This window comes from Saimiri boliviensis, chromosome 3 (genome assembly GCF_048565385.1).
Source record: "Saimiri boliviensis isolate mSaiBol1 chromosome 3, mSaiBol1.pri, whole genome shotgun sequence".
Classification (NCBI taxonomy): domain Eukaryota; kingdom Metazoa; phylum Chordata; class Mammalia; order Primates; family Cebidae; genus Saimiri; species Saimiri boliviensis.
The window spans coordinates 130,900,023-130,921,511 of NC_133451.1; the positions used below are offsets into that span (position 1 = coordinate 130,900,023).

At 40.4% G+C, this 21,489-nt stretch overlaps 1 protein-coding gene across 4 annotated transcripts in view; it reads right to left on the reverse strand.

Moving 5' to 3' along the window:
* The window catches only part of FNIP2 (folliculin interacting protein 2), a 142,604-nt gene that overhangs the window by 40,516 nt on the left and 80,599 nt on the right, over positions 1-21,489 (reverse strand). For all 4 annotated transcript variants that reach the window (XM_039479128.2, XM_010338558.3, XM_010338556.3 and 1 more), the window contains 3 exons: positions 8,678-8,807; positions 1,372-1,573; positions 978-1,066 (listed from right to left, as the gene is read on the reverse strand). In XM_039479128.2, the coding sequence (XP_039335062.1) occupies positions 978-1,066; positions 1,372-1,573; positions 8,678-8,807 (421 nt within the window). The remainder of the gene's footprint in view (positions 1-977; positions 1,067-1,371; positions 1,574-8,677; positions 8,808-21,489) is intronic.

Genomic DNA, 21,489 nt, shown 5'->3' on the forward strand with positions numbered 1-21,489 from the left:
TCATTAAAGTAGGACCCAGAGTCGGAAGCACAAGCCAGTGTCCAGTCTGACCACAGCAGAGCAACAGACAAATCTCCAGTGCTTCCCCAAAAAACCATGGCAGGTTTACTAATCATCAGATTACCTCCAAAGAGCACAACTTTGTCATTTCTCATATATGACTTAAATCTTAGTGATCACCAGATAACAAGTAACATGTTACTTGAGTACTTTATATATAACCCATAGTTCAAAAAGCCTTGTGATTTTGCTCCAGATAGCATTATAGGTTCATTGGCATATATTTTAAGCATCATAAAAGTGTTCTAACATTCAAAGGATTATAACATTTTTTTATCCTTCAGCTATGGAGTAACAGTTTGACTCATTAGCTCATGACTGCTTTGGAGTGGGATTCCATTCCCCATCAAGAAACTGGTCGACAAAATGGTGCAACAATCCCAACTCAGCATGATGAGAGAGGATCCCACCACAGTTTACCTTTCCATGCAGATACTAGGAGCAAGGTCTCCAGATACCAGTTTCCAGAGGACACTGGGTATAAACTAGGACTGACCTGGCAAACTGGAACGTATTATCTCCCTGACGTGTATAACCTCTCCATCTGTGCTTTGAATAAGCATCCCTGAACTCAAGTTTCCACATCTGTAAAATGGGGTTAGTAGTGCTTAGGCTTTCTGTGAGGCTGACATAAGATAATGAATAGACTGGTGAGAGATACCTGAATATTAGTTTTCCCCCTTCATCCTGTTAAAAACATTCCTATCAGGGACTGTCAGTTGAGCAGTAGTGAGGATTACTCGGTGGTCAATTACTTAGATTTTTTGCTTCATGTGTTCTGTTTCCATCTTGCAGGGTGGAACCACAAAAGTGAGGAATAACTGCCAGGCCCCCAATTCTTCCAAGTCACAGTTTCTCTTTACTCACGGCTGCTCACAAGTATCTCCTGCTGGATTTGCCAAACTTTGTCACATTACCTGAATTCTCCCAGAGCTTCCATCAATCGGCTGACGTAAAACTGGACTCGGAGGCTTGATTCTGCTATTTTCCTACAGGAGATCATAGCCTTTATTGAAGAGAAAGCAAGCCAAATTACTGAGAAGAAATTTTATAACTTATCTTCTGGGCTTTATTAATTAAAAAATATTATGCAATCAATTAAAAACACTCAAGATAATAACGCAAAGCAGTCATTTCCTTCCCTAAGGCAACCCAGTATCTGGTAACTAACATTAATGTGCCTAAGAATTTATCACTGCTATGGGTGACTTAACTCTCTTAGGAAAGATCTGATACATAAGCAAAGAAATTCTGCCATCTTCAAAGCCCCAAATCACTTCTCTATTTGACTCTGGATTACATCCTTATTACCTTTTCAATTGCACTCTTCAGCCTGTTCATGTGAGATTCAAACAGGGGAAAATGAGAAAAGAAGAAGTCCTGGAAATTCCTTTGTGCTTCTTCTTTCTCACATAGGGAAAAGATGATACTTATGGCAATTTTCTTCCTCCTAACCATAGCTGGATTAGAACTACAGGTTTCTTCAGCCAAGCTGAATGTCTCATCAGTTGACCTGGAGGGAAACAGAAGTTTGCAAAGTTGCCATGCATCAATGAGTCACACTGAAGATCAACTGTAATGCCTGGGATGACACCCAGAACTTTCTGTCGTAACTAAGAGTATATCTGCCTTCACTTCATTCTCTTCTATAATTCACCGGCATGAAGATGAGAACGTCAGCTTGCTTGCCACACAGCATTATCCTAACATGGGAAGAAACTCAAATGAAAACTACAAGTAATTTAAATTTCCGTTTGTTACTCTTGTCCTTTTCCTTTGGATCATTTTATGTCAAATTGATGATATTTAGGAAGGAGTGTGAAGTATCTGTTTACCCAAAACACAGCCCCTTTGCTTTGGCTGATAGATAGCAATAGATAAGACCAAAGAGAAATGATCCTTCATGGTATTCTGTTGAACAAGAGTATCACATTTGAACATTTACTGGCACTTCCAGGATTACTTTCCCAGGGCTATTGTTCCCCGCCCCCAGGGCTATTAAAACCACTAGATGGAAGTGACTCTTCTAAGTGCTCAGATTAAGCCATGTGATTAAGCTCTCTGAAAATCCTCCAAGCAGAAAGACTTACCTCTCTTCTGCTACAGCAGAATTTAAAAAAAAAAAAAAAAAAAAAAAAATCTGAGTCTTTTGGGAGAGTTGGCTTCTATGATGACAGCCACGAAGCTCAAAACTTCTAAATATAATTTTAATTTGTCTTAAGGGGTAAGCCTCACAAAAATGGCCTAACCATGTCACTTACTTAACTATTGAGAAAAGCCAGTGTAGCTACCACATAACTACTAACAGCAAGAATACAAATAAAAAAGTTTTTTTCTACAGAAACACTGACACAAAGGATGTAACAGTGCAAATGAAAGCCCTAGACTAGCACATAGTAGGCGTATGCAATCCATTTTATCTTTCTCACAAACTCCATCATCTAGTCTCATATCTCTGCCAATATGGGAAGGTACTACTTCCTCCATTTTCTTTATTACAAATTACAACATAACAATTACTTGTCCTGGGCAGAATATGAGAATTAGCCTTCTGCCCCTGGTCTTCAACTTACTTAGTTAGGCCTTTACTCATAGTCTTTAATGCTCATGTGATTTCAAATAAATCCAGATTTTATTATTAAACAAGCATACACCAAAAGTGTTATGCTCAGTGTTAAGCTATTTAATTAATATAATTAATTTTGGGGGGACACAGGCACACACCACCTTGCCTGGCTACTTTTTTTTTTTTTTGGTAGAGATGGAGTCTCCCTGTGTTGCCCAAGATGGCCTTGAACTCCTGAGCTCAAGTGATTCTTCCGCCTCAGCATCCCAAAGTGCTGGGATCACAGACATGAGCCACTGTGCCTGGCTGTTTCATTTTTAAAGGAAAGGAGATAGATATCTTATTATAACCTCAGTTAGATGTGACTAGTTCCCTTAACTTCAAGCAAGAGCCTGGAGATGTAGGTATGGTTGGTAAATCAGTAAAAGGATTTCACTCCAGATGTGTCACTGAAGGCACAAGGTGCTGTTATAACTGCTACACATTGTAATAAACCATCACCTGCTTTCTCTGGGAAATCCCTGTATTCTAATCATCAGAGAAGATTCCTGAGGCTTCCTACAGTCCTCATACAGTCCTCTCTCTTTTTTTACCAAAGTACTGATACTAAAGCCTTGTTTCCTTGCACTACAGTAGTTGATTTCTGTTCTGTTTGGGGAATTCTCCTGAGTTTATGTTACAGTAAGGCTTGCTTGCAAACCTTTCCTCTTTGCTGTCATCTTATATTTCCCTTCTTCTTCCAAAGGAAAATGACCCTATCAGTCCACTCATCTTTAGGCCAGCTTGATCTTTAATAATCAAATTGTAATAAACACTGAACATCATCATCCTCTCCACCCTATAAACAATAGCCAGTGCTCTCGTCAGTGTTAATGTAGCAGAGAGTGCCACCTGCTGAATTTCTGAAAAACTTCCATAGCTATAATAGAGTGGATAATTTACTTGCTTCACTATAACCTTCCACTGAATTCTAAATCAACTGAGCTTCATTCTGCAGTCTTGGATTAACCATGCAACCTGGAATAAATCAGGTCATGTAGTATCTTACTTATAATTTAAAAATTATTCTACAAAAAAGGATGTTTAAGAATATTTCCAAAAATTTAAGTATGGGCCCCAGTACTTCATCACATCTTTATCTCCATGTCACCAGAGAAGGTACACAGGCTGTTCTGCAAATGTGGAAACTGAGGCAGAGTGCTGACTCAACTTTTTTCAGGAACAGAAAGGTTCTTAGTGACAATGCTGGAGTTAGAACCCAGGATTCCTATCTTCTAGTTTAGGCTCATTACTTGGATACTGGCAATGACCAAGGACTCTGACTCTATGCCTAATCTGTCTGCTGGTGCTCATGCTAGCCAATGCATCATACCAGGCAGAGCACTGAGGGAAGGGGGCTGGAAGCAGTCTGATCAGCTGACAGTCCTGAGAGTCAAGGAAAGACTGCAGCTACACACAATTTTTTTCCTTATAAAGAAATCAAACAGAAGTTTGTTAACACTTATGAATAAGCATTTATGTACATTGTAGGTACTACTAAGGCAAAAATGACTATTTAAGTACATCTCAATAATCTATCATTGATATCAGGATTCTTTGGTCTAATTATTATTTGTTTCAGCTTTGAACTTATGCTCAATCTATGTATTACATTGGACCATATGAAATTGTAGGTCAAGGAACATCGCATCAGCAACTTTATAAGGTTGGTCCAATTTAATAATTCAAATCAAAAGGCTTCCTGGGACATTATACTTTGCTCTTTAAGGTTTCAGTTGCCTCGGTAAGTGATGGAATCCCTGAGGTTAGCTGTTAAATGCCTGAGCCCCATTCCCCATTTAATCAAATTCCCCCCTTTTAATCAAAGCTTACCACCTGGCACAGCAGGGGGCCCTGAGGTCAGTGTGAAGCCAGCTGTTAAGATTTGTGAATATTGAAAACATTCATTCTAGTTTAAGGAATAAAGTGTTGCCCAATTCTAACAAAAAAAGAAAACTGTGACTATCAGCCCTGCTACCTTTAACTCTCTAAGGAAGGACATTTTTAATTACCATGAATTGTCTGTCAAAGAGAAGCAATCATAATGGTTGGTACCCCCTGTTCTCCTGCCTATAGCATAAAAAACTAATTTTCCCACCTGCATACCTGCCAAAGAGGAGAGATCAACTACAACATCCTTTAAATGAAGGGACCTTCACAGGCACAGTGATCAGTTTAAAACGTCTGCTACCCATGCATTCTCGGAGTTTAGCAGTTCTCTATTAGGGCTGGCTGCGTGGGCATGTGACCGTGCTCACACAGGGTCCTGCCCTCGCTAGCCCCCCAGGCTTCATTTCACGTTCTGTGATTACCATCTTGAATTTTTAATAATTTTATCTTTGAACTTTTGTGCTATAAATCAAGTCTAATGAGACAATGAAGCTCAGAAAAGGATACCCCAAAGTATGGCACTTTGGTATGCTGAGTATTTTGAACCGAAGGACAGGGGCTCAGAAGCAAGACCTTGCTTTTCTGACTTTCTCTTGCCCTTCCTTCTCCTGCTCCCCTTTCTCCCCAAAGGCATAGAAACTAAGATTCCTGTTCCCCAAGGTAAGTCACAAAAACCTGAGCCTCTTTTTTCCCCAAAGCCAACTGTAAAACCTATTATAGAAATACTATTCTAACTTCCTCCCACCTTTGTAAGTGCTGGCCACAAATAATTTCTCTGACTTACCTTGTCTGAAAATAGATCATAAGACCCTCCCATTCCAGAGGGGTCTTACCCTCTACCTGGGAGGAAGGAATGCTATACAGAGAGGTCAAAAAGAATTCTGACGAGACAGGTGCTGCTGGGTTTTCCTGCTTAAGTTTATTACCATTAGATCATATTCCTTTATCCAATCACATTTCTACATGGCAGTCCATTCTTTGTTGAATGTAAGCATAAAAACATAGTTTTCTTTGGGTTCCTCAATCTTCATTTCTAAAGGCACCATGTCATGTGAAACTTGGACTAAATAAAATTGTTATCTTTCTCTCTTGTTACCCTGTATTTGTTATAGGAGTGTCAGCCATGACCCTTATGATATGGAGGAATATTATCGTACCCTTTCCACCCCTATACGTGCACATGAGTAGTGACGACACTGGGCAGCAGTTTGTATATGGGTGATCTGAGAACCAAGGATTTGCAGCCCAGACAGTGAGAAACTGGCCCAGCACTAGGCACGTACCCACAAGTCTGAGGCAGGCCACGGTGTTACAAGACTCTAAAGTGGAATGGCTGGGTCTTGGACCCACACAGACGGCTGTGACTGTGGCGACAGCAGAAGCTGCAGTAGCCATAGTTGTGGGAGATAGGGGAATAGGGGAGAGAGAGGAAGGATTCTGGCAGCTTCAGGAACCACAGTGGAAGGCCAGCTTGCCCATTAGTCACCGGAGCCAGTCCCTATACAGTCTGCACAGATATTTAACTCTCTGACCTGAACCCCAGGACAGTAAATTATCACAAAGTAAAAGCCTAAATGGGGACATTGCAATAAAAAATATCAGGGAATTATTATAATTTGGTAAACAGTTTAGACTGTTTCTGAAAACTGCTGCAACAATGCAAAGTAAATATTCATAGGCATAGAAAGAGAAATTGAATGTAAAGATGTTATACTGGACAAAAAAACCCACACTGTTTTCATATGAAGCTTCAGATGAACAAATTATTAAAGAGGAAGGCCATTTTAAAATTAATTTTTCCTCGTAATTGAGGACACAGTGATAGAATGCATAAATAGGCATTTTGAATTATATATAACTCATGAGAACATTTTTAGTTTCTTGTAAGATCTCCACAAGTTACAGGAAATGTCAGAAGAAATATTAAAATAACCTTGTATAAATTTACATCTAAAATTAAATTCAGACTTACTCAAAATGGATGTGTGAAGAATTAAATCTTTTAAAAAACTGTTTAACAAGAATCATCTGATCCAGATGTACTAAAATTTACATCTTGAAAGTTAATAAAAAATTTATCCAAATGTTGCCATGGTCCATAAAGCTATGTAACACTGCATCAGCAGAAAGATCCTTCTCCAAGTAAAAAGTTATCAAAAATTATTTGCCACCTTGCATTTGCCAGGACTATCATTTTCAATTATATCAATTGAAAGCCAAGTTACTAAAACTATAAACTTTGATGACCAAACAAATGTATTTGCAGAAAAGTCTTATGACACAAGATATCACATATTATAATATAAAATTATGACACCAAAAATATTATGTTTGGAATTTATAAGTTTATATTATCATTCATCTATCACCATAATCTCTATTACATCTTTTATATATATATGCTTCAAGATAAACTTTTTTTCCTTTTTAATCCCTTTAATAGCACTTTTCTTGTTTTTTGAATAACAAGCACCACATATTTATTTTGCACTGGTCCCATAAATTAGGTAGCCAGCCTTGACTGTAATCACAACCTTTCCGAATGTGGGATACTTATTTTAGCTGTAAGTTCACTAGAGATTCGCTAGTTCCCAATGCCAGATCTCAAATCAAATTAGTTTTGAAAAATTTCAAAGGAGTTGAGAAACATGATTTCAACTTTGAATTTAAACCTGAAGGGATAAAAAAGCATTTTCAGAAAAGAGAAGATGTTGAAAAAGGATGGTTTCCAAGACTTAACTCTTCCAATCACAGAAGCTGGTATAATGCCAGTGAGGACGGTGGTGGCGCCTTCTCCTGACAGTTGCAGTAATGATAATGATAATGATAATGATAATGACAGCAATAATAATAGCAAATAATTCACACTGGCCGTATTTTATTGCCCACATCCTATGTCTTGGCTAAACACTGGACTTGCTTTATCTCGTTTAACCCTCCCAGCAACACTGTGAGGCTGTGCTACTATTATCATATTGCAGATGAGGATGCAATGCCTAGAATCCACGTTAACTTATTCTATCATACACCTACTGAGTGACAGAGCTAGGTCTTGTGTTCACACAAAATTCCAAGCTTTTAATCATTTAATCCAAAGTCCACCAACCAAAAAGCAGCTTCTTGATGGGTGATGAAGCTGTAATTTTGTTCTTTCTCGCTAGCTTCTAGGATTGTGAAAGAGACAGAAGTGAGGCAAGCAACCTGATGTGTGCTACTCACACCCCCCGACCCGTCAGTTTCTCGGCTTGTCCCTTCAGTGCCATCTCTTCCAGGAAGGGCTCCCTCATTCCCCCCATGACCATCACTGTGTTTTCTCCATCCTGAGTCTCACAGCACTTTATATCTGCCTATGATATTTGTCACATAACATCTTTATACCATTATTTATGTGTGTACCACCTTATAAACTACTTAAGTACAGGCACAAAGCTGAAATGTCTTATACCTTCACAGATCCCTGCATATGGTGAGGAATAGTCAATTTACTAAATCAGTTAATTGACATGCATTTTTATAGGTACACAAAAAAATTTCCCTTCAAGTATTTGGACTGTAGGAAGAAAAAGTTGGAAGCTATGAATGTAACAGCAAACGTACATTTTTGCACACAACTGAACTTTAGATGCAAAAACCAACCGAAATGAAAGCAGAAAATACCTAGATGCCAACTCTATTTATAATCATGTTCATAAGGTTTAGTTTAAGAATTTACATTACACAAAGAGAATATATCACAGACCCTTGACTTCATATATTTTTGAATACCACATTGGTATCACTGTGGCCACAAAGAGACTCACCTCCCTTATTACTTATAAAAGCTACATCTGGAAGGGACCCTATTTAAAGAGAGCACACCATTTTACATGAAAACCCAATCTAGCTCATGAAACAACTATCCAGATACTTCCCAGTGTCTTCCAAAGGAGGAGATTTTTAAATTTTAGCTTTTATTTATTCTTTCCTTCGAACTTCTAATTTGTAAACTTGCAGGCTAAGCTGAAGCTAATAAAAAAGTTTGGTTCTTTTTCCTCTGACAATAGGCGCGAACAGTTGCCCTGCCAGTTTCATCAAGCTGCCTACACTAGTGCTCTTCTCGGCAAGAGGAAACTTGCAACTCACCTCCTTGGAATGATGCCATTTTCCAAACTTGTTGTCTGACTTCGAAGCCAGCGGCGCTGGTAACTGCTGGAAGAAGATGTAGAGGAGCTTGGAGATGGGAACGGCGTGATCAAAAGACTGCTTAATGAGGCTGTAGGAAGAATTTAGAATTGGAAAGTTGAGGACAATTAGTCCTTACGTAGCTACATAAAGCACATCATCATCAATATATTTAATATCGTGGAACTGTACATTTAAAATTGTGTATTTCATATCACTGAACTGTACACTTCGCCATTAAAAAAATGACAAAAACCGTGATTACCTTTGCATCAACCTAATAAATGGTTAAGAAGGTAAATGTTATGTTATGTGTATTTTAATGCAATCCAAAAATTGGAAAAAAAAATCTATGCCAAGTTAACCTAAAATTTCAGGTTCTACCAGTCATATCCAGCAGGGGGAGACTATAATTTCTCTCTTCCTAAGATTTCTGAATAGCAAAGAAAACATCCTTTAAAAAGGAAAACAAATTAAAGGAAATAAGAGTCACAGATATAGCAAGTGCATAAATTAGCAGGCCCATATTACAAATGCAAAATAATCATTACTCAGAATGTAGATTGCAGATTTCTACTAAAATGGTCCACATAACATAACCATATTGCCAACTGGTAACTAATGCCATACACAATGCTTACTTACACATATTTCCTCCTAAGAACTCCTTCACTCTATACTTTGAGGTAAAGTTTAGGCAACTAAGTTTTTTCCCCCCCCAGAGTAGCCTGTATCCCAACCCCCATCTCCATATATACAATACTGATCCTCCTTCCTTCCAGCCCCTACTGCTACTCTCTTGTCTGTGAAAAAGAAACCTCTACTCTTCAATATGCTTTCTGCTTGGATTACTTATTTGCCTCTAAGCCTTTCTCTGCCTCCTCCTGCAACATATTAGACGCCTACAGTTGTGTCTTGGAAAGTATGAGCTGACAGTGCCAACCCAGACTTTTCTAACAAGCAGGGAGGAGGAACTAGTCTCTCTCAGGTAGCCAAAGTGTTTCTTTCAAGTCAAGCTGCTTGATGAACATCTACTGGTTTGAAAGAATGGAAGAAAACAGACTTGTTCTGCTTGACTTCCCTAGGGCTAAGGAATCAGACATTGAAATGTCACTCAGTCCAGTGGAAAAGAAAATAGGGTGCTATGAATGGCCAGTCAACATTTCTGAAGCAAATCACAGGGCAAAGGAAATTGATTTTGCTAACTACAGCATACTATGCTCATGGATATCACTTGAAAAAGCACTGTCTCCACATGAACTATTACATTTTTATTTATACTTTTGTAGCCAAATGTAAATAACCTGATAAAGCAGTGCCTCCACATGAACTATTATATTTTCATTTATACTTTTATAGCCAAATGTAAATAACCTGACTCCTTGGCCTGAACTCTGGGAGTTACTTTGCTATCAATTAATAAGAAATGCCAGGTGTGCTAGGCAACTGGGGTACAGTGGTGTACAAGTCTATAATAGCATTAGCGAACACGATGACTCAAGTTTCTTTCCAAAGCAAAGGTCTATCAGGTGCTTTTCCTTTTATCTAGCTGATATTTACAGAAAATTTGTTTGGTAGGTCTTAATCATCTTTGCATCGATTGTACCCGTAACAGCACCTTGACCACAGCAGGCAATTAGCAAATACTTCCTGAATGTATGGAACTTTGTTTAACCGAACTGTTACCCACATGTGGCTGGCCCCAGTAAGCTAACCTGGTTGCCACCTTGAGACCAGACTTAAATCCCCCAAACCAAATTCACATTTCAAGTATCAGTAAAGAGGTAATTAATTTTACTGAGAATTTTGAAGGGAGTTAGAAGAGAGCTTTTCCTCAGAGTCACGCAAAACTACCTAATAGAATATCCCAATTAGATATTTCTGCCCTGCCCCCTAGAGTTCCCAAAGTCCTCTGTAGAATCCAGAAGCCCCCGTCCGTATCTCCAGGATCCTGCCTCTCTCCTTGCCTTATGCTGAGCAAATCAACTTCTTCCAGGCAGGGAGAGGACAAGGTTGACGAGTGGTACTTGTTGGTATTTTTCTCCTGTCACAGTACTGGGGCTCAGAAAACAATATTCCAAAATATGGTGCCTTGGCATGCTGAGCACTTTGAACCAAAGGGCACTGGAAGGCCTCAGAAGTCAACTCTGTCTCAGCCCTTCTCCTGCCCTTCTTTCTTCTGCTCCCCATCCTCCCTGCAAGGCAAACCACAGAAACTAAAATTCCTCCTCATCAAGGCAAGCCATAGAAACTAGATCCCCTTTTCTCCAAAGCCAGCCATGAAACTTAGAACTGTTACTCTAACATTCCCTTGCCTTTCTTTGTAAGAGCAGGCTACAAAGAAATTCTTAGGCCTAGTTTCTCTGAAAGTAGAATGTAAGACCCTCAATTCCGGAAGGGGTCCAGTCCTATACCTGGCAGGAAAAAATGCCACACAGAGAGATCAAGACAAATTGGGATGGGCCCTTGCTGGATGGGTTTTCCCCTTCAGTCTTACTATAAGATCATTCCCTTCTGTCCAACCAGTTCTACCTGGCTACCCACTCTTCACCAAATCTAAGCATAAAAACGGACAGTTTTCCCTTGAGTCTTTGGGTATCTCTGAAGACTCCCATGCCATATAAAATTTTGATGCATTCTTCAATATGACAATTGCAATTTTCAACTTCAGAATTTCTGCTTGATTCTTTTAAATTATTTCTATTTCTTCATTAAATAAGGATTCTGAATTCCTTCTCTGTGTTCTCTTGAATTTTCAGTTTCCTCAACACAGCTGCTATTTTGAATTCTCTGTCTGAAAGGTCACATATCTCTGCCTCTCCAGGACTGGCCCCTGATGCCTTATTTAGTCCATTTGGTAAGGTAATGTGATCCTGGTTGGTCTTTATGCTTGTGGATGTCAGTCAGTGTTTGGCCATTGAAAAGTAAGGTTATTTATTGTCATATTCACAAGCTGGGCTTGTTTGTACCCATCCTTCTTGGGCAGGCTTTCCAAGTATTTGAAGGGACTTGGGTACTGTGATCTAAGTTTGTGGTCACTGCAGCTGTATCTGCAGTAGGGAATACCCCAAGCCAACTGACACTGTGCTTCCCTTGGCTGATCTTAGATAAGATCTAGAAAAATTCTCTGGATTATCAGTCAAAGACTCTTGTTCTCTTCCCTTACTTTCTCCCAAACAGAGTTTCTCTTTCTCTCTCTCTGCTGAGCTGGAGGAGGGGTGACACAAACATCCTTGTGACCACGACCACTGAGACTGCACTGGGTCAGACTTGAAGCCAGCGCAACACCGGATGTTACCCAAGCCCCGCTGCAACTCCTACCTGGTTACCGCCTATGTTTGCTCAAGAATATAGGGCTCTAAAATCAGCAGGTGGTGAAGCCAGTCAGGGTTGTATTCTTCCCTTAAAGTTCCCCCTGCTGGGTCCTGAGATGCTGTCTTAGAGTCAAGGCCTGGAGTCACAAACCTTAGGAATCTACCTGGTGTTCTGCTCTGCTGCAGCTGAGTTTGCACCCAAGCCACAAGACAAAGTCATTCCAACTCTTCCCTCCCCTTTCTCCAGGCAGAGGGGTCTCTCCCGTTGTCCACCAGCGCGACAGGCCCACAGCGGGTACTGCCAGCCCATAGCTGATGTTCACTTAACCCCAAGGCCTCTCCAGTGAGCTTATGGTGAATGTGGTGAGGCCTGGGACTCAGCCTTAGGGCAGCGGGCTCCCCTCTGGCCCAGGGCAGGTCCACAGATGCTGTTCAAGAGCCAACATCTGGAACTGAGGACCCTAAAAGCCTTCTTGGTGCTCTACCCCACAGTGGCCAAGCTGGTACCCTGGTGCAAGACAGAGTCCTCTTCATTCTTTCCTCTGCTTTTCTCAAGCATAAGGGGCCTTTCCTCATAGTCACCACAGGTGTGAATATGCCAGGTCACATCATGTCTCAGAGTCTCACCCAGGGCCTTAGAAGTCAGCAGGTGATGAATACTGCCAGGACTGGGTCCTTCCCTTCAAGGCAGTGGGTTCCCTTGTGGCCTAGGCTGTGTCTGAAAATGTTGTCTGGGGTCGAGGGCCTAGAATGGGGACCTCAAGACACTGCCCAGTGCTCTATCCTGCTGGGTCTGAGCTGGTATCCAGGTTGCAAGACAAAGTCCTCTTTACTCTTCCCTCTCCTCTCATCAAGTGGAAGAAAGGAGTCCCGCCTGCGCCTAGGAGCTATACTGTCTGGGGCTGGGAGACTGGTGTGACACAAGCCCTCCCTTAGCTGCCCTGGCTGATGTATCACTAGGCCACTGGCTCCGAGCCCAGCACGGCATCAGGACTGGCCTAGAAGTTGCAGTCCTTGTGGCCTAGACAGCCTTTCAAGTTTTTTTATTTAGGACCCTCGAGCACTTCGGCCCATGGTGGCAAGGCTTTCCAAAACTCAAGTTCCAACTGCTGGGATGGGCGTCTCCTTCTGGCTAGGGCTGGAGTAAGTGCTCGTGGGCGTCAGCTGATCTCTGCCTGGTGTTGGCAGCACTGCATTCCAATGCAAAGTTTCTCCCCCCAGCGCACAGATTCCCTTTCTGCACCAAGCAGCCAGGGGATAGGGGAGGGGTGGCGTTGGCAATTTAAGACTGTCTCTCTTTCCCTCCTACCTTCTATGAAGTTAAAACCGGGTCCTGTTGCTCACCTGATTTTTGGTTCTTATGAAGGAGCTTTTTTGTGTGTGGACAGTTTTCAGATTTGGTGTTCCTGCAGGGAGGACAATCAGTGGAGGCTTCCTTCAGCCATCTTGCTCTGCCTCCTTTTCACGTAAAATTTTGATTAACTAAATTTGTTATGCTTTTCTCTTGTTAACCTATATTTGGTTACAGGCATGTCAGCTATGACCCTTATGAGGGATGATAAAAGGTATCACACCCTTTCTGCCGCTACAACACAAGATAGCGATGACCCTGAGGTCCAATTTATTCTGGAAATTATCTGTATTGCATAATTCAGGTTAGCAAACTGAGTAAAAGTCCAGGCTCCTGGTTCAAATCTTGCTTCTGTGTCTAATAGCTGACACTTGGACAGCAGTTTATTTAACCTGTCAGCTTTCTCATCTGTAAAACCGGGACAATAAAGTACCACACCTTGGTATTTTTCATGAAAGCTGCTATCTGCTTGTGGATTCTGAATTGTTTAGTGGATCAAAATCAACATTTAAAAAAAACAGAAAAGAAAATAGAGAATATTGGACTGTTAATATAGAGGTGTTACTAGATCATGATGTAAAATGCATTAGCAAAGGTTGTAGATGAAAGAAAAATGTGAAAAACAGCTATTTCATAAGCTTCCTGTGAAGATCAAACAAATCAATACATGTACAACACTGAACCCAGTGCCCCACATGATAAACGTTAGCTTTTCACGCCTAATCATTCTTGGAAAAGGTGGGCCAAGTAAGACACGTCAGAGTATGAAACGATTATTAGTTCTGATTAATTATGAGAATAACTTAGAACTTGTAATAGAGACGTAACAAGGGAAGGCAAAAAATCAAAGAGGACATTCCTTTTTTCCTGCTGGATGACACTTATTACGGCATGCAAATGAGACAGTTGATATTAAAGTGTTGGCTTAGTGCTTTCCAGCATTTCCTCCTCAAAAATATTTTAAGATTTTTAAGTAAAAGTGCTGTGGCACATCACTGTTAATCATATACTCTAGATAACAATTCAGTAAACTTTCAAATGCAAGAGGACTAACCTTAACCTGAAAACAACTGCCATTTTCATGATAAAAGGCAGGATTTAGTCAACATGAGTGTATTTGAAAGTTGGCTTGGCTCACTGTCTGAATGGCAGTGCCTTCTGATGGCACATGCATTCAGCACAATGCACGCAGTGCTAGAGTGCTGGTATACATCTGAGCCACCTGGAGAGCTTGTTTAAAAAGAAAGCTTCACGGAGGTGGTGGTACAAGCATGTGTGTCCAGTAACTTGGAGCCTGAGGCAGGAAGACAGCTCAAGCCCAGAGAATCGCTTGAGCCTAGGAGCTTGAGTTCAGCCTGAACATAATGAGACCTCATCTCTTAAAAAAAAAAAAAAAAGACAGGACAGCAACATGGGCTCTCCCCTAGTTGATTCACTACCTTTGAAATAGGGCCTAGCATCTACATGGTAATGAAAAGAACTTTTGCATGAGTTCAGTGCTAGCTATGCCCCCAATTAACTCTGTGTACTGGATAAAGAAATTCTCCAATTGGTGTCTCAGTTAAAACATGCATGATTTTTAGTTAAATTATTCACAGGCTCAGTTTCAGTTTTAAGTGTTATATCTAAATGTTCCTTAATATTTTTAGGAGCTTTTCTTTTTACAATACTTTCATAATTAGAAAAAAAGTTAATACATATAGGTTGCAAAGACTTTGGCAGTTTGTGCATTAAGAAGAAAATTAAAATTAACCCCAGTCTCATCACCAGATTACTGTTAACATTTTAACCCTGGTTAACTCCCTACTTAAACAACTGTGCTTTTGTCGCCACCCTCCTAGCTACGGAGGTATATTCAACTAGCATCCATTTATTCCTGCAGAGATTAACAATCAGAAAAGAGAATCACTCTAAAGATTTTAAAATGCTGATTGCTGCTGTTCCTGGCATGTGCCAATCAGGTTCAAGATTAATGTTGAACTTTCTCTAGAAAAAAAAAAAAAATCGCTACTTGTGACAGTTTACTAGAAAACAGTGGACTGATTATTTGACAAAAGAATTTGGATTTGACCAAATAAGGCCCTGAAACTCTTAAATTTATTCACTCAATGAATATTTACTGAACGCTTATGAAGCGCCTGCACCACACTAGGGACCTAGGATAGAAACTGAAGGGACACAGGCAGAGTAGCTGCAACTCACACTCACGGAATAAATATTGTTTCAGACTGTGGTGACTACTATAGAAATAAGTTACCATGATTTTCTCTAAGTAACTAGGACAAAGGCTTCTGGATTTCGTAGAGGTAAATTCTTTAATCAGGGGTCAGAGGGTATCTTTTTGAAAATGGGTCATCTCAACTGAGACTCAAATGCCAACAAAAGCCACCCATGGAAAAGGCCCAAAGAGAAGACATCCCAGACATTCTATATGAAAAGAACCAGATAATATCAATAATTACCAAAAAAATCCATGCATACTCCTACATGTGTGTGTATATATATATATATATGTATATATATATGTCTGTATATAAATATATATATGTATATGGATGGACTTATTTTCTCCCCTCATTCAAATATTCATTGAGCATCTAGGAGATAACCAGTACTATACAAGATTCTGGGAACAGAAAGGTTGGGTGGGTTTCTGCCCTCATGGAGCTCATACTCTGAGGGAGAAGAAAAACAAAAGTCTTCAAGGATTTAATAATATTACCACAGAATACGGTAAGTCTAGAAAGAAAGTGCAAAAAATCAAGCACTCAGAAGCAGCTCCAATTTCTTCAAAGGAAAAAGTTTTGAGGTTGGCTTATTTACTCTGCTGAAAAATGTGATTATAGTTCCAAACAAGAGCACCCTCAGACTTTGTGCAGGAAATAGGGCTATAGCAAACGATCAGGGTAGGACCCTAGAACAGCAGATCTATGCTCTGCTAGGCACTTTCATTTGCAAGGAGACATCTAGGGAAAGGATGCTGCAGAGAACTCCTAACTCTTCTGTATCTTCAGCAGCCATCCAAATACATGTGGAAACAATCCCATCAAAATAAAAAAAAGGATCAGTGGGCTCACACCCCTTATTTCCTCTCCAGGTTCATTCTGTGCCACTCTTTCATCCCCACGATACATCTTTGCACTAGCCTTTCCCATACCCAAGATGCTCTTTGTTGTGATCTTTGCATAGCTGGTCCCTACTGGCATTCAAGTCTCAGCTGAAATTTCATCTTTTTAGAGAGGGCTTCCATAAGTTTTCTTTTCCTCAATGGTAAGTGGTTACCTACATTTTATTGTCTATTATCTGTCTCTCCTTTATTGAATATAAAATCTCTGAGATCAGGGATAATGTCCATTTGATCACTGATCTATTCACATATCCTAGAAGACATGTCTGCCACGTGAGATGCTCAAGAAATCCTGCTAAATGAAGAATGAGCAAACGATGTGAAGGATGGCAGTGATGTGCATCTCAATCAAATGCGACAGAAATTAAGCATTAGAGAAATAAATTTCTAGACGGAATTCAAATGCTGAATTTGTTAAAAGTTTTCTGTGGCCAAAGCAGTATATACGGCATTTAGATTTTCTTTTTCTCAACACACAAACACAGGAGTATTTAAAAGGTAAATGAGTAGAACTGTAGTTATTGTCTAGCAGGAAAATTTCATCTAAAATAAACCAAACCTGTTAACTTAATAGAAAAATCAAATTTTAAGGAATACATTTTAGTTCCCAAGTCACAAAATGATTTTAGGACTTTAAAGGCCACAAAAGCTAAACGGGTACTTTAAAGTTTTAGTAAAATTCCTATAAAGACCCTTTAATAAAAAGCCAATGTTCTTATCACCTTGATTTCAAAACATCTTAAAATTTTTCCTTTTTAGAAAATGTGTATAAATTTCTAAAATTGTATAAATTTCTAAAAAAATTATATAGGATTTAAAACAAATTTATAAGGGGCACAAATGCAGTTTTGTTATATGAGTATGTTGTATGGTAAAATACCTTAAATTTAAATTTATCTAAGGTATAAACACTAGCCACCTTGGTAACCACTCACTCCCTGCATTTACGTGCCAAATTATTCTCATATCTTTTGTCTTTTATCCATAGTTTGGGCTCTAAGAAAGAAGTGTCTACAAAAGACTTACAAAGGGCATAAAAATGTGGTCCTTTATTATTCCATTTAAGTAAAAGTTATTCAGTCTGGCTTCACAAAGGATTTTAATTCAAGTTACACTGAATTTATAGATTAATTTGCAGAATTTGATTTATCACTCCATTTATTTAGGTCTTCTTTTAATATTTTTTACAATTTCTCCATAGCAGTATCACACATTTTTTTTCTTAGATTTATTCCTTTATCCCTTATAGTTTTTATTGCTATCTGCATTACTTTCTAATTTTTCTTAAACAGGTATATAAGTATGCAAATTTAGAAAGAAAAAAGCTAAAGCAAAAGAGCCAACAAATTTGTGGAAATGAAAAAGATAAATATCCATGCCAGGAAAATACCGAGGGCCTGAAATAGGAGAAGTATGAAGAAATAAGAAACTGAGCCACACTACAGATTATCAAGCTCACATATATGAAGACAAGGCAAAGCAAGGCTAAGGCCAAGGCCAAGATTCAATGGTAAAGATACGACCAGGCATTTGTAGATTTGGATAATTTATTACTTACATAGACAGCGAAAAGAAGAATAAGCCAAAGGTGCCAGCTCCCAGTGATCCTTGCCCCACTTACCAAAAAGGACAACACCAAGACAAAAGGGGCCAAATGCCTACGAGGCAAGTTATGGGCTATCCCATTGCTGGGGAGTCAGTTCTAGACTGCAGCTAACTAACTGCTTTTATATACTGCAGCTCTAGTCTGAGGCAGGCAGGGCAGAATGTCCCATACCTCATCAGAACTCTGGAGTTGATGAGAAACTACCATGACAGCCTCCCAGGGGAGGTAGGGAAGTGTTCCTGGAGGATCAAGTCATACTGCCAGGACTCAGATAAGTGCAGCTCAAGCAGTTGCCTATATGGAATTGTGCAAGGTCAATGGGGTGTCACAGCCTTTCCCCCATACAAAGAACAAACAAAAACGGTACCTCCTTTGCTCTTGCTCCTCTCTACAAAGCACTCTATCAGTTCAGTCAGTGAAGGGTTCAAGTACAACTGGGATGTCATCCTTCATTATTCAATGGTGGCCCACATTGTAATAAAGAATCTGACTTATTTCTTGATGTTCAATGGCTGATAGCTTTACCCTCTTCTCCCTCTTCGCCTTCTGCTCCACACCTGGGCAAACTGATGAGAAAGCTCAGGTGCTCTCTCCTTTGGTGCCAGTGAGAATTTCAAATGATATGCAGGAACCTTCACTCCAGCCTTACCCCGCAACCACCATAAAAGCCCCGGTCTAATCCCCCGTCCCATTCTCTCAGGACATTTTCCAGCCAGCTCAAGAAGCCCACCCTATTCTCTCCCCAGAAGAGCCTCATTATATGAGTAATAAGCCCTTTCATATCCTCTTGGTGTGTGAATGTAGAGTCATCAATCTTGACATCTAAACCAAATTTTGGGTGGTTGTCCATCCCGCATCTGTAGAGTGATCAAATCATGTCTTATTTGAACACTATGATAATGTGTATTCTTATCCTGAAAGTTCATTTCAAAGCATTTAAATAAAAATGTTTAAAAGTACATATTACAAGTTTTCCTTATACTGACATTCTGCTTATTTTACCACTTTTAAGAACAGAGGAAATGCAGGTGCAGGCAGAATGGAGAAAGTATTTCGCTTATCAATGATATGAACATCTTGTTGAAGAAGAATCTAAAGCTGAATTCAGGACCATAGACAAGGCTTGATGACACTGGTCTCAATCCCAGCCCTCTGAACCTTACTCTACTCATGTACTCAAGACTTCGAAATTTTAGCTTCTGGTCAGGCACAGTGGCTCATGCCTGTAATCCCAGCACTTTGGGAGGCCAAGGTGGTGGATCACCTGAGGTTGGGAGTTCAAGACCAACCTGCCCAACATGGCAAAACCCTGTTTCTATTGAAAATACAAAAATCAGCTGGGTGTGGTGGTGTGTGCCTGTGATGCCAGCTACTCTGGAGGGTGAGGCAGGAGAATCGCTTGAACTTGGGAGGTGGAGGTTGCAGTGAGCCGAGACTGTGCCACTGCACTCCAGCCTGGGCAACAAAGCGAGACCTTGTCTCAAAAGAAACAAAAAACAAAAAAAATTTAGCTTCTGATCAAACCCATCTCACTAGAGCCAGTTTCCTATTTCTTTTTCTTTTCTTTTCTTTTGAGATGGAGTCTCGCTCTGTTGCCCAGGCTGGAGTGGTAATGGCACAATCTCGGCTCACTGAAACCTCTGCCTCCCGGTTTCAAGCGATTCTTCTGCCTCAGACTCCAGAGTAGCCGAGACTACAGGTGCGTGCCAGCACACCCGGCTAATTTTTGTATTTTCAGTAGAGACGGGGTATCACCATATTGGCCAGGCTGTTCTCAAACTCCTGACCCTATGATCTACCTACCTTGCCCTCCCAAAGTGCTGGGATTATAGATGTGAGCTACTGTGCCTGGCGCAGTTTCCCATTTCTAAATTATAGCCGACTACGAACAACTGGAGAACTTGTAGACGCTTCAAGGTAAAAATTTATCCCAATCTCTGTAGCTAAAAAATTATCTCAATATCCGTCTGCCCTGAATGGGGCCTCCTGCTGTCCCTGTACTGGCTAATGTCCACCTTCCACTTGCTTTTTCAGGTTAGAAACTGGAGAGGCATCCTTGGTTCCTCCTTCCTCCTCCGTATCCTGTGTCCCATTCATCACCAGACTTTGCCAATGCAACCTCCTAGGATGACTGAAAACCACCCCTCTTCTTTCCCAAGACTCTACTTGAACATTTCGAATGGGAACCACTAGAATAACCCCTATGTTTTGGATTTGTACATGTAAAGAGGACATATTCAAAATATCTAAAAGGAAATACAATGAGGATGCACTCCCCTCCATATCTGCTCCAGCTTGTGCTGCTTTTTCCAAAGACAGTCTGAGTGAAGAAATGGCTGACTCCAGAATAGGGGTAGGAAATATACAAGATGACTCTGGAGCACTTGTGCCAGAAAGTAAGGAGGTGCTCAAAACACTCACCCCAACCCCTCACAGAGAGTGGTATGTTAAAGGAGCATGGGAGCCTACTGAGAGAGTTCTCAATGGCCAAAACCGAAACGATTCGAGCAACAAAAGAAATGAAGTGGTGGGGCGCTGTGGCTTATGCCTGTAACCCCAATATTTTGGGAGGCTGAGGTGGGAGAATTGCTTGAGCCCAGGAGTTTGAGAGCAGCCTGGACAACATAGTGGGGCCTTGTTTCTACATAAAACGAATAAAAAATTGCTGGGTGTGGTGTTGCATGACTATAGTCCCAGCTACTCAGGGGGCTGAGGGAGGATCCCTTCTGCTCAGGATTTTGATGCTGCAGTGGTGCAGTGAGCTATGATCACACCAGTGCACTCCAGCCTAGGAGAAAGCAAGACTGTCTCAAACAAACAAACAAACAAAAAGAAATGAAGTAGTGTTGGTTTATAGTCCAAAGTGAAAAATAAATATCTTTGAGTCCATAGCAGTATAATGAGTTAACCAGTAAATGGGAGAAGAGACCTATCTCCCATGCAGAAGAAGTCCAAATAATTTATGTAGATATTCTGTCCTCAAAGAGGGGCAGCATAATTCCCCACCCCTTTGGCGTGGGCTAAGCAGAGTGACTTCTTTCTAAAGTACACAGTGTAGAGAGAAGGAAATAAAGGGTAACTTACAGTGGAGAGTGGACAGAGAAACTGACAAACACTACCTCAGTCAAGTAATCAAGGCCAATATTAACCATCATAAATCATGTTGGGAGCATATACCCTTGATAGGATGTGATGAAAATGGCACTTTACTTCTGTGATCTTCCTTCCCCAAACCCATAACCTCAGTGTAGTCACGAAAAAAAATTAAACAAATTCTAATAATGGAGCTAACCGGTACTCCTCAAGATTACCAAAAAACCAAAGAAAATCTGAGACATCGCCACAGCTAAGAGAAGCCTGAAGAACATGACAACC